Genomic DNA, 11,914 nt, shown 5'->3' with positions numbered 1-11,914 from the left:
GGTGGAGGGGGACTGTGGGGAGAGCAGGAAGGGTACTCACTGCTCAGCCAGAAGCCCTGGATGTGCCCTGGCAGAGCAGAGCACCCAGCAGCCCTGAGGGAAGGGCTGGGCATGGGGCATGCAGATGGGTGAGCCAGGCCAGGGTTTGCAGGGTGGGTGGAGCATCCTGGGCCACCAGGTGAGGCTCAGAGAATGGTGGGCCACCTGTTTGGCTGGATCATACATGGGCTAGAAACCCCTTGAGTACTGGGCTGTGAGACCTTTGCCTGGAAGGCAATAGGGAACCGTGGAAGGCTGAGAAGGAATGGGATATAATTGAAGCTATATTTAAAAATTTGTATTCAGTGGCCTGGCGCGGTGGCTCACACTTGTAATCCCAACACTTTGGGAGCCAAGGCAGGTGAATTGCTTGAGATCAGGAGTTCCAGACCCGCCTGGCCAAAATGGCAAAACCCCGTCTCTACCAAAAACACAAAAATGAGCCAGGCATGGTGGCGCATGTCTGTAATCCCCACTACTCGGGAGGCTGAGGCAAAAGAATCGCTTAAACCTGGGAGGCAGAGGTTGCAGTGAGCCGAGCTCATACCACTGCATTTCAGCCTGGGCAACAGAGCAAGAGTTGGTCTAGAAAAAGAAAAAAATTGTATTATGTGTGTATAGTGTATAATTAGAGTGATTAGAGAGGTCAGACTGAAGGCTGAAGTTCCAGATACCTATCTGGAACTGCTGACATGTCTAAAGGGAGTATCTTAGTCCATTTTGTGTTGCTGTAACAGAATACCTGAGACTGGGTAGTTTACAAACAAAAAAGTTTATTTGACTCACAGTTTGGGAGGCTGGGAAGTCCAAGAGCATGGTGCTGGAATCTGGTGAGGACCTTCTTGCTGCATCCTCACATGGCAGCAGGAACTCACATGCAGGGTGGGATTAGGGGGCCAAACTCATCTTTTATCTAGAACCCACTCCCTCAATAACTAACCCACTCTTGAGATAATGGCATTAATCCATTCCTGAGGGCACTGCCTCATGCCCAAAGGTCCCACCTCTCAACACTGTTGTAGTAGGGATTAAGTTTCCAACACATGGACTTTGTGGGAAATGTTCAACCCATAGTTGAGAAGATGTGAAGTGTCCAATGTCATGGAGCAGCTTCTTGCTCCAGAGGTCAGACCCAGGAGCTCAAGGTGGGGCTGGCCCGGAACTGGTCCACTGGGCATGGGCTGCCTCATGGAGCAGTGAGCCATGGGCAGAGGGGGCCCTGCTGGGGGTGCTCAAGAGGGGAGCATGGCTTCAGATGAAAACCAGCATTGATGTTGTTACTCCATTCCATGTGAGATGTCCTTGGATCCTCCTAACAGTCAATGAGGTCAGGATCATCTTACCCTTTTAGAGATGAAGGACTGAGGCTCAGAGAAGCCAAGTAATTCACCTAAGGCCATGTAGCAAGCAAGAAGCGGAGCCAGGACTCAACCTAAGTCTGAGCTCCTGCCACTTCTCTAGGGACCTCTGGTCCACCTGACTGCACTGGAGGGTGATGGGTGGTTCTGGGGCAGGCCTTGCTGGGGGTGGATTTAAGGCTCAATGACTCCAATGGCCCAGGGGGACCATGATCCAGGCACTTCCCCAGGAACATGGTGCCAGGCTCAGCCTCTCTGGGAGGACATTTGTTCCCAGACTGAGGTGGGACCCCCTTGGTCCATGCGGTCACCGCCAGAGGGCGCAGCTGTTGTCCAGGTGAGGCCCCCCACCCCCAATCCCAGTTTCCGGAGAAACCAAGCAGGCTCCCCCTTATGGAGTCAGGGAGCTCCTGTCACCTCTCATCTCAGCCAGAGGTCTTGCTGACCCTTCCCCAGGGATGTCAGATTTGCTCAGGGAATCAGATTTCCTCCACGTGGGTGTCTGAAGCCTGGAGTCTCCTTGCTGACCCTGCGCCTGGTATGCTGCATCCTCCCCCAAGGGCCACTCCCAGATGTGCCTGTCTTGCCTCCCTCTGCCCCCTCCTTGCACGGCCACCGTGCCGGGGTGGTACCAAGTGCCAGATTGCCACCTCTGTCACCTCTTTCAGCTTCTTCACAACCCTGGGTGGGGGGTGATGTGGGGTGGGGGAAGGAGTGCCGGCTAGGCCAGGGGGGTCACCGACAGGGCCCAGAAAAGGGGAGGGCAGCACCCTGGGCCACACAGCCTGTCCAGGGCCCCAGTGGGCGGCAGGGGAGGGAGGAACCGAATTCCTGTCTGGGCAGGACTGAGAGGGTGGGGGCCCCAGAGGGAGCTGCCGTGGTCCTTCCACTCTAGCCCACCTCCTCCATTTCCCCAGGGTCACCTCCCGCCAGGCCCCCAGTCGATGGAAGCACCTCCCCCCCACCCCCTAATTGCTCAGCCAGGTTTTGGCTCGGATCCCACCACACTCCCTCCCCAACCCCAGGGCCCTCCCGCTGCCTCCCTCCCTCCCCAAGTTTAGCCCCTTGGCTGTGGCCACTGATGGCCTGGCCAGGGTCCCAGGCACCACACCACACCACAGCGGCCAGGCTCGCTGGGCCGGAGCTCGGGACAGTCCCAGTCTGTCTGGCAGGGCTGGCGGGCTTGGGATTGGCTGGAGCTGCCCCCGCCTGTGGGAGGAGGGAGCGGCAAGGGGAGGCCGGATGGCTTGCCCAAGGTCACCCTCCTTCTCCCTCCCAGCATCCCTGTTCAACCTTTGTCCCCTCGGCCTCACCTTGAGGAAGGAGGAAGCAAGAAACCCAGCAGGCAGAGCGCAGAGAAGCCCGGTGAAGGCAAAGGGCTCCTGACACTTATTCATTCAGCAAACACTGAGTGCCTACTGTATGCCAGGCCCCGAAAGCACAGCAGCAAACAGAGCCCCTGCCCTCATGGGGTGACAACCCAGCCAGAGACAGGCAAGGAAACCACCACAGGCATCATATAGACTTGTGTCTCTGAGCTGTGTGTGTGGCAAGGGCGCTGAGTGGGACTCGGCCTGGCTAGGGCCGGCTTCCCTGGGGACTGGAGGAGTGAGGAGCCTTTTCTGGCCCAGGCAAGGGATGCAGCTTCTGGCGGAGGCCTGTGTAGGGGCTGTGCAAGACCTCAGTTTCCTCATCTGGAACACCGTAGGAAATAAATGTGCCCTGATCACGCTTGCTTCCAGGCGGCCTGCGTCCTGGCCTGCAGCCCTCGAAAAGAAGGCGCTGTCGCTTCCAGTGGAAGGGTGAGCCCGAGCTCATCGGCGAAAATGGCGGGGAGGGCATTCCCGGGAGCCCTCCGGCTCGCGCCAAGCTCGGAGGTAGCTCGGGGAGGTGAGGGCCCCGGGTTCTCGGCCGCGCTGCCCAGCTTCCTTGGCCCCTTCCGCTGCCTCAGGCTGCAGGAGAGGAGGGGCTGGTCCCCGGGCTGCCTCTCCTTCCCTCCCCTCCCACACCCCCATGTTCCTGGCCACGTGGCACCTCTGTGCCCCAGGCCTGGGGGAGGACGATTTCTGACCTGGGGACAAGTGGAGCCAGGGAAAGGTGGGTGGGATCTGGGATAACCGCGGAGCCCGGATCCGGTGGCGCAGCCCCGCCCCGCAGCCCCGGGGCGGCAGGGAGGGGGTGCTGTCTCTTTAAGAGCCTTCAGGCTGCTGGGAGCAGATGGCCAGGCCGGCCGGGGCCCCTTGTCCTTTGTGTGGCTTCGCACAAAAGAGGGGGCCAGCTGGGGAGGGGGCGGCTGTAGCAGGTGGGAGGGGTGGGGCCTTGCCCCTCCCCCTCCTAACCCTGCACCGTTGCCCCTCCATGAGGGGGTTCTTCACTAGGAATGCGCCTTCCCTCTGGACCCCGTGGCCCCCACTGTCGCCCCCAAACTCCTAGGACACACTTCCTGTGTCGTGGCCCACCTCCTAGGCAGAAGCCTCATTGCATCAGGGCCTAGGGACTCTCCCAACCCCCGCCCCAAGGAATAAACCTCCCCTCCCTGTCCCCACCTCCAGAACAGAGTCTTCCTTTGGCCCAGAGTGCCTGGCTCTAGATAGAAATGAAGAGAATGAGGTTCTTAGGAGGCGGGGGAGAGGGATGCTGGGCCGGAGGGAATCCAGTGGCTGGGGATCCCTGCTAGAGAGACTGGGGGTACCTGGGGCAGCCCTGGAGTAGGGAGGCAAGAAATAAGCAGGATGCTGAGCCTGGGGGTGGGGGCGAAGAGGCCGGGCCGGGTCCCCAGGTTTGAGTCTGGAAAGGAGGCAAGGGGGATGGGGGACTCAACTGAGGCCCTGCCTAATAGGGGGCGGGGGCAAGATGGAAGACAGCACGGTAGGAGAGGCTGGTGTGCAGCAGTGGTTGCCTGCCAGGCAGGAGAGGACAGAAATGAGAGCCTCTCCAAAGGGTGGAGGTGCTGGGGACAGGGATGGCGCCCTGCCACTCAGGAGTGGTCGGCCTGGGAAGACTCTCAGTCTTGAAGCAGACCTCCTTAGCTCAGACCAGCCCCTGGTCCATTCATTCTCCTCCTTTGTCCAGACCTCCCCACCCTAGGGCTTGGTGCCCAATCCATGATTTAAGAGGAGGATAAAGGCCCCGTAGCCCTGGCCCGAGGTGTGGCGGGCAACGTGGCCGCTGGCTGGGTGGCCCCATGTGGCTCGACGGCGCAGCAGCCGGGTGGGGTCGAGCCTGGCTTTCCCTGGCTGTCCGCAGGAGTCCCCGGGAACAAGCGGCCCCAGCCGGGTCGTGGCCCGACCGCAAGACCCCGGCCACTCGGCCGCAGGCAGCGGGTGGGGGCAGGGATCCCTGGCTGGGCCCTAGGCTGCTTCTAAATTTAGGAATCTGATTACAGAGTGGACCAGGAAGGGAAGGGAGAGGAGGGCGCGAGTGCGGGCTCAGCTCAGTCTGGGCACAGCGGGGTGTGCCCGGGTGGAGGTGTGTCCAGGAGACTGGGGCTCCGGGTGGGAGGGGCGGCGGGCGGGGGCTTCAGCTTGTGTGCGCTGCAGCACGTGCCCCGGGCGGCGGGGACGGGCACGGGCGCAGCTCGCAGGCTCGGAGCCGCCGCCGGTGTGTGCGCTGGCTCTTTGTGTGCCTGGCAGGGTGGCTGGGTCTGGCTTTGAAAGTCTCTGCCCACCCCCTCCCCCATCTCCGTCTGTGCCGCTCTACCCGCTTCCCTGTCTGTCACTCTGCCCGTGCTTGTCCGGGGGGAGGGGGATGCTGCTTCCAGCTGGGGTGACAGTGAACCCAGAGGGGAGGAGACCCAGCTCCTCTCTCCCCTGCAGCCCAGACCTTCCCCTACACCTCCCACTCCCCATCCCTCAGCCCTTGCTACCACTGTTTAGAGGTGCACACTGCAGCAGTTAAAGGGAACTGGGGCGACCCTTGGGGACCCACAGATCCACCAGAAGCCAGCCTCTGGCTGGGTAGCTCTTGGAGGAATTCATTCCTTGCCTGTCCAGCCTCCCATCCGTTCTGGCCCCCAAGGGCGCATGAGGGGGGTCCCCCCTGCGGAAGGGGGGGCGGGGAGTTCCTTGGCAGGAAGGGAAATGGAAGGAAAAGCTGGGCTCCACCCGGGCGGGCGGGCAGGCGGCCCCAGGGCCCCCGGGGCAGGCGGCAGTAACCCGAGCCCACTGGTGTGTGGTGCTGGTGTGCGCGTGGGTGGGGCTGACCTCTGGCTACTCCTGGGGGGCAGTGGGGTCTCCCCCAGGGGCAAGTCTGGGAGCCCAGGGACGCGAGGGGAGCCCCCGCAGCGGGACGCGCGCCCCACCAGGGTCCTGATCCCACCCCCTGGAGGTCTGGCCCCGGCCCCCTGGCCCCGCCCCCCGGGCCCTCCCTCCCACCCCAGGGCCAGATGTTCAGCTGGCGGAGGCATCGGCTGGGGGAGGGGTGCTGAGGCCGCAGCCGGCACTACTTCCCTGCCAGCAGCTTCATTGTGTGCGCGAGGAGCGAGCGGCGGCGGAGAGCGGGCGAGCAAGCGGCAGCCCGAGCGCGGCGGGGAGAGCGAGCGCGCCGGGGAGGGTGCGAGGCGGCACCCGCGGCTGCGCTCCGCCCGCCTCCCGGCAACTCTGCCCAGCGCCGCGCGCCGTGCGCGCCGTCCCGCCGCCGCCGCCGCCGCCGGTGCCCCGGCCGGCTGCCGTCGCGGGCAGGGGTCTGCTTGGGACACGGGTCCCCGCCCGGGGACTGGGGCATCCCCGGCGCAGCCGAGAGGCGCAGAGCCCGGGGGGCGCAGATTGCGCTTCAGCGCCCAGCCGCTGAACGGCGTGGGCAGGTGGGCGGTGGGGTTCCAGGGCGCCCCGAGGACAGGGGGCCCCGACTTCAGGGGAACCCCAACCCTGAGGGGCGTACATAGTAATCGCGCCCCAGCCGCACTGGACCTTGCGCTCATCCCTTGCGTCCCCCACTTCTGCACAAACTTTTCTGACGCCCTGGCTCGTGGGGGTCGTGGAGAGCGCTGGGGCTGCCAGGTGGGCTCCCACCCCGCCGGACCCTAGCCACGCTGACCTCCTGCCTCTGCTAACCTCAGTGGCGACCTCTCCAGGCTGGGCCGGGCTCGGCACTCGGAGCGAGTGCGGCAACCACTGTCGCTCTCCGAAGGCTCCCGCGCCCCCCGGGGCAGCTGGGCGGGGTAATGCCCTCGGTGATGGAGAAGCCGAGCGCGGGCTCTGGGATCCTGTCCCGCAGCCGGGCCAAGACGGTGCCCAACGGCGGACAGCCCCACTCGGAGGATGACAGCAGCGAGGAGGAGCACTCGCACGGTGAGCCCGGTGGCCTAGGGTTAAAGGCGCGCCGGCCTGGGGGGAGCGGAGTGGGGCGGGAGGGGGAAGAGTTGCAGACCACGAGCCTGTTACACTGATGGCTCCTGCCTCTCCTGGATTGGAGCCTCTGCGTTGCTTCTCCCACAAACCCAGGCTGCCGGCACAGCCAATCTGGAACCTGGGCCCCTAGCTGCTGTGGAGGCGTCCTGCCGGCCCCTGCCCTGCCCTCACCCCCTCAGGGACCGAGGCATCCCTCCCTTGCATAGAGTGGGTCCCTCATACCTTGCCACCTTGCAGGGGACTGAGGTCTGGCTGGAGCAGGGACTGGAGAGACACCTCCACACAGAGCTGTGAGGCTCCTGTGGTGGGAAGGAGCCTTGGGTTCCTTGCAGGGCTGTGGTCCAGGTCTAGGGGCTGCCCTCCAACCCCGCTCCCCTCCCCCGGAACAAAGCACCCTGCTTGGCCTGGGCTCTAAAACTGTCCCCTTGTCCACCCTCCAGCCCCAATGGCCATGGCTGGACAGGGTCTTTTCCTCTTCCAGTCCCTTCTGTGGCTGCAGGTAACTGGGGGACAATGAGGGAAAAGTGAGCCTCCTGGAAGGTGGGGGCCCTGGGTGGTCAGGAAGGAGAACTCCAGGCCGGCCACCTCCCCCGCCCGCCACATCCTCCCTCCCGCCCGCCCTCCCTGGAGTCCTGACTGCCTCCCCCTGGCTCCACAGACAGCATGATCCGCGTTGGAACCAATTACCAGGCCGTAATTCCGGAGTGCAAGCCTGGTGAGCGGCAGGACAGGCTGTGAAGTGGGGTGGGGGTGGAGGCCCGGGGCTTGGCCTGCAGCCCCACCTGGGGCGCCCTTGGCTGGCTCCCCTGGAAGGGCAGGCTGGCAGGGGTGGGTGGCCCCGCAGCATGGTTTGCTTTCCTGCCCTGCCTTCCTGTCTGGGTCTCTGCCCCTCCTTCCCTTCTGGGCCTCAACCTCCCTGGCTCCACTCCTCTGCTGCCCTCTGGCCATGGGTCTAGGCTTGTGCCACCAGGCTGATCTGAGTGTCTTCCCTCCTGCTCCTCGGCCTTTCAGAGAGCCCCGCACGCTACAGCAACAAGGAGCTGAAGGGGATGCTGGTGTGGTCACCCAACCACTGTGTGTCAGATGCCAAGCGTGAGTGGGGCACAGCCCTGGGAGGTGGGGGCTTGGGTTCATCCCAGCTCCAAGCTAGCTCTTCTCAGAAGGGGGCTGGAAGCTGAGGTGTTCGTGGGTCCAACCCTTGCCCTGGGGCTCATGTTCAGGGACCTGGCCCTTGGGGGGTGGTCCCTTTCTGGACAGGCCTGGGTTAGGAGCTATAACCCCCTTCACCAAGACCCTGCCCCTGCTGCCCCTGCAGTTGACAAGTACATTGCGATGGCCAAGGAGAAGCATGGCTACAACATTGAGCAGGTGAGCCTTGGCCCCCAGGGACTGGGAATGGGGTGGAACGGTGCTGGGGCAGCTGAGCCTGAGCTGCCCCTTGCACTGGGCCAGGCGCTGGGCATGCTTCTGTGGCATAAGCACGATGTGGAGAAGTCGCTGGCCGACCTGGCCAACTTCACCCCATTCCCTGACGAGTGGACAGTAGAGGACAAGGTGCTGTTTGAACAGGCCTTTGGCTTCCACGGCAAATGCTTCCAGCGGATCCAGCAGATGGTAAAGCCCTTCCACCCCCACTCCCCGGCGCTCCTCTGCCCCTCCTTTCTGAAGAGCTTACCTGGGGCCCAGAGTCTTGAGTGGGCCCCAGCTTCTGGCATTGCCTCCTCCAGTTGCCTGACAAGTTGATTCCCAGCCTAGTGAAGTACTACTACTCTTGGAAGAAGACCCGCAGCCGAACTAGTGTGATGGACAGACAGGCCCGGCGGCTGGGGGGCCGCAAGGACAAAGAAGACAGGTGGGGGCAGGAGCAAGCACTGGGCATGGGGTAGGTAGAGCTCCTGGCAGCTGCCTCATTCCCTCCCTGGCCCCTGTGTCAGCAGTGATGAGCTCGAAGAGGGTCGAGGAGGCGTGAGTGAGGGAGAGCCCGATCCTGGAGATCCCAAGAGAGAGGTGAGCTCCCAGAGCCTCTGGGCCCTGCCTGCCTGTCCTCTTGCCTCTCTCTGGCTCTGCACCACCTACCTGCCTCTCCTTTCACTGGCAGCCTCTACCCTCTCGGCCCCTGAATGCACGCCCAGGCCCTGGGAAAAAGGAGGTCCAGGTGTCTCAGTACCGCCACCATCCCTTGCGAACCCGGCGTCGCCCACCCAAGGGCATGTACCTGAGTCCTGAGGGCCTCACGGCAGTGTCAGGAAGCCCGGACCTTGCCAACCTCACGCTCCGAGGTCTTGACTCTCAGCTCATCTCCCTCAAGCGCCAGGTGGGGCCCTGGGAAATGAACGGGCTATGCAAAGGGGGCATTCGGCACCTGGGAACTGAAGTCTAGGGGGAGCTGAGGTATAAGCGAGATGGTTCAGGGGCCCAGCCCCATCCTCTGGGACTCTGAGTAATGTGGTGTTCTTTTTGGGCCTTCTTTTAAAAACTGGTCTGCAGGCTGGGTGCGCTGGCTCATGCTTGTAATCCAGGCACTCCGGGGGACTGAAGCGGGCAGATCACCTGAGGTACACAGTTCAAGACCATCCTGGCCAACATAGTGAAACCTGTCTCTACTAAAAATACAAAAATTAGCTGGGTGTGGTGGCACACACCTGTAATCCCAGCTACTCGGGAGGCTGAGACAGGAGAATCGCTTGAACCTGGGAGGTGGAGGTTGCAGTGAGCTGAGATTGCACCACTGCACTCCAGCCTGGGCGACAGAGTGAGATTCCATCTCAAAAAAAAAAAAAAAAAAAAAAAAATAGGCCGAGCATGGTGGCTCATACCTGTAATCCCAGCACTTTGGGAGGCCGAGGTGGGTGGATCACCTGAGGTCGGGAGTTCGAGACCAGCCTGACCAACATGGAGAAACCCTGTCTCTACTAAAAAAAAATACAAAATTAGCCAGGTGTGGTAGCAGGCGCTTGTAATCCCAGCTACTCAGGAGGCTGAGGCAGGAGAATCGCTTGAACCCGGGAGGCAGAAGTTTTGGTGAGCTGAGATTGCGCCATTGCACTCCAACCTGGGTAACAAGAATAAAACTCCTCAAAAAAAAAAAAATATATATATATATAAAATAAAAATATAAACTGGTCTGCAGAAAGGGGAGAACCCCAGCGGCTCCCCTACTGAGTAGTTGTTTAGGAGGAACAAGCCAGATGGTGGATGGCAGAAAGCTTTGCCGGGGCAGTGGTGCTGGTGTCTGTGCAGAAGTAGGGTCCTGTGAGGGGCATAGTGGCCTGCCTGAGATGGGAGTCTGATATTCCTCCACTTCCTGGCCTTCCCAGGTACAGAGCATGAAGCAGACGAACAGCAGCCTGCGCCAAGCCCTGGAGGGCGGTATTGATCCACTCCGCCCCCCGGAGGTATGGCTGCTCTTTAAGTTAGGGTGCAAAGGGGGGTTTCTCTCCGGAGGCAGAGCAGAAACAGTACTGCTTGGGGAGCAGGGCTGCCATTTGCATGGTTTTGAGTCTAAAGGATATGTTGTTCCTTGCTTTCCAGGCCAACACCAAGTTCAACTCCCGCTGGACCACAGATGAGCAGCTTTTGGCTGTTCAAGGTGGGTTAAACTGTGGTGAGAAGAGAGGACCCCAGGAATCTATCTCCTCACCCTCCAAGGAGTGGGGGGGCAGAGGGGAAGGGTCAGGGAAGTAACTAGTTCTAAGGGGTATTGACGCTGCTGCCCTTTTGACCCTTGCAGCCATCCGTAGGTATGGCAAAGACTTTGGGGCTATTGCAGAGGTGATTGGGAACAAGACTCTGACCCAGGTGAAGACTTTCTTTGTGAGCTACCGGCGCCGCTTCAATCTGGAGGAGGTGCTGCAGGAATGGGAGGCTGAGCAGGATGGGGCCCCTGGAGCCCCAGTCCCCATGGAGGAGGCTAGGAGAGGGGCTCCATTGCCAGCCCCAGCCCTAGAGGAAGATGATGAGGTGAGAAGGGGGTGAGAGAAACCCCTCAGAGAGGAGAGGCGAGGCGAGGCGAGGTGAGGCGCCGCCTTGGTCCTTAGACTGGGCTGAGGGCGGGAAGAGCCTGGCTTCTCACTCTTTCCTCTCCCCTCAGGTCCAGATTACATCGGTCTCCACGTCCGTGCCCCGATCAGTACCCCCTGCGCCACCACCCCCTCCACCTCCCACCTCGCTGTCCCAGCCGCCCCCGCTGCTGAGGCCACCTTTGCCCACGGCTCCCACTCTGCTCCGACAGCCACCCCCACTGCAGCAGGGCCGCTTCCTCCAGCCCCGGCTGGCCCCCAACCAGCCCCCACCGCCTCTCATCCGCCCTGCTCTGGCTGCCCCCCGCCACAGCGCCCGCCCTGGCCCTCAGCCCCCACCCACCCTGATTGGAGCCCCTCTGGAGCCCCCAGCGCCCTCACTCTGAGCCCTGACGTCCTCCACCAACCACGGGCTCCAGGACCCCTTTGCTGGCCATCCCCAGGCACCTCTGGTGTCACTGAGGACAGAAGGGACTAGGGCTCTGGCGGGGTCTTTGTAAGACCAGAGTTGCGGACAGCCCAGCCCAGCCCCGCCCTTTGGGTTCTGCATGTGTTCCTGGCAGCTGGGCCTGTCTCCTGGGGCCATGGCCGGGCTCAGGGGCCTTTGAGCTGGCCTGAGGGCACTTTCGCTTCCTGGCCGGTACTGGAATGGCTGCGTCCTAGTCTGCTGGGGCTTGGCCTCTGGGTCCTGCCCTTTGTGTGTCCGGGGTAGTGACCTTAGCGTGGAGTGGGGAGAGGGCAGTTGGGTGTGCTGGCTGTTCTCATTCCTCTTTCCCTTCTTTTAGCAATAAGTCTGGGGTGAGGTGGGGAGGGAGGCTGCAGGGGGGGAGGTGGGCAGAGGGGCCTTACAGCAGCAGAGGCTGGAAGAGAAGCTCTGTCTTCAGGGGCCAGCTGGGAAATGCTAAGGAGCTGAGGGTGCCCACCAAGCCCACCTTCCAGAAACTTGGAGAAATGGGGGTTGGGAACTTATGCAGACATGGATTTATTTTTCAACATTTTTTAAAAATTAAAAAAAAATAAAATCTAAGCTTACTGAGTTTTCTTTCCCTTTTGGTGCAAGGGCCCTGGGCTTTGCTTCCTGTCTGTGCCCTGTGGGTAAGTGGGGAGCTGGGCCCACCCAGCACTGGCCCCAGACAGGAATCAAGTCTCT

General features: G+C 61.9%; 1 protein-coding gene across 3 annotated transcripts; it reads left to right on the top strand.

The window, feature by feature from the left end:
- Positions 1-5,858: 5,858 nt before the first annotated feature.
- Positions 5,859-11,791, top strand: RCOR2 (REST corepressor 2). Of its 3 annotated transcripts, XM_031016495.3 has the most exons (12): positions 5,859-6,685; positions 7,404-7,460; positions 7,757-7,837; positions 8,061-8,113; positions 8,198-8,359; positions 8,473-8,597; positions 8,683-8,752; positions 8,844-9,059; positions 10,063-10,140; positions 10,277-10,334; positions 10,476-10,705; positions 10,836-11,791. In XM_031016495.3, exons 1-12 carry the CDS (start codon positions 6,559-6,561, stop codon positions 11,148-11,150), a joined length of 1,572 nt encoding a protein of 523 aa, XP_030872355.1. In that variant the 5' UTR covers positions 5,859-6,558; the 3' UTR covers positions 11,151-11,791. The 3 variants fall into 3 exon arrangements, with proteins under 3 accessions (XP_030872355.1, XP_030872357.1, XP_063549285.1); XM_031016497.3 differs by lacking the exon at positions 10,476-10,705; XM_063693215.1 differs by lacking the exon at positions 8,844-9,059 and having other exon boundaries at positions 5,867-6,685.
- The last annotated feature ends 123 nt before the right edge of the window (positions 11,792-11,914 follow it).

Source organism: Gorilla gorilla, chromosome 9, assembly GCF_029281585.2.
Source record: "Gorilla gorilla gorilla isolate KB3781 chromosome 9, NHGRI_mGorGor1-v2.1_pri, whole genome shotgun sequence".
Taxonomy (NCBI): Eukaryota; Metazoa; Chordata; class Mammalia; order Primates; family Hominidae; genus Gorilla; species Gorilla gorilla.
Note: the sequence above shows the minus strand (reverse complement) of the source record. Positions and strands in the feature narration are given on the sequence as shown.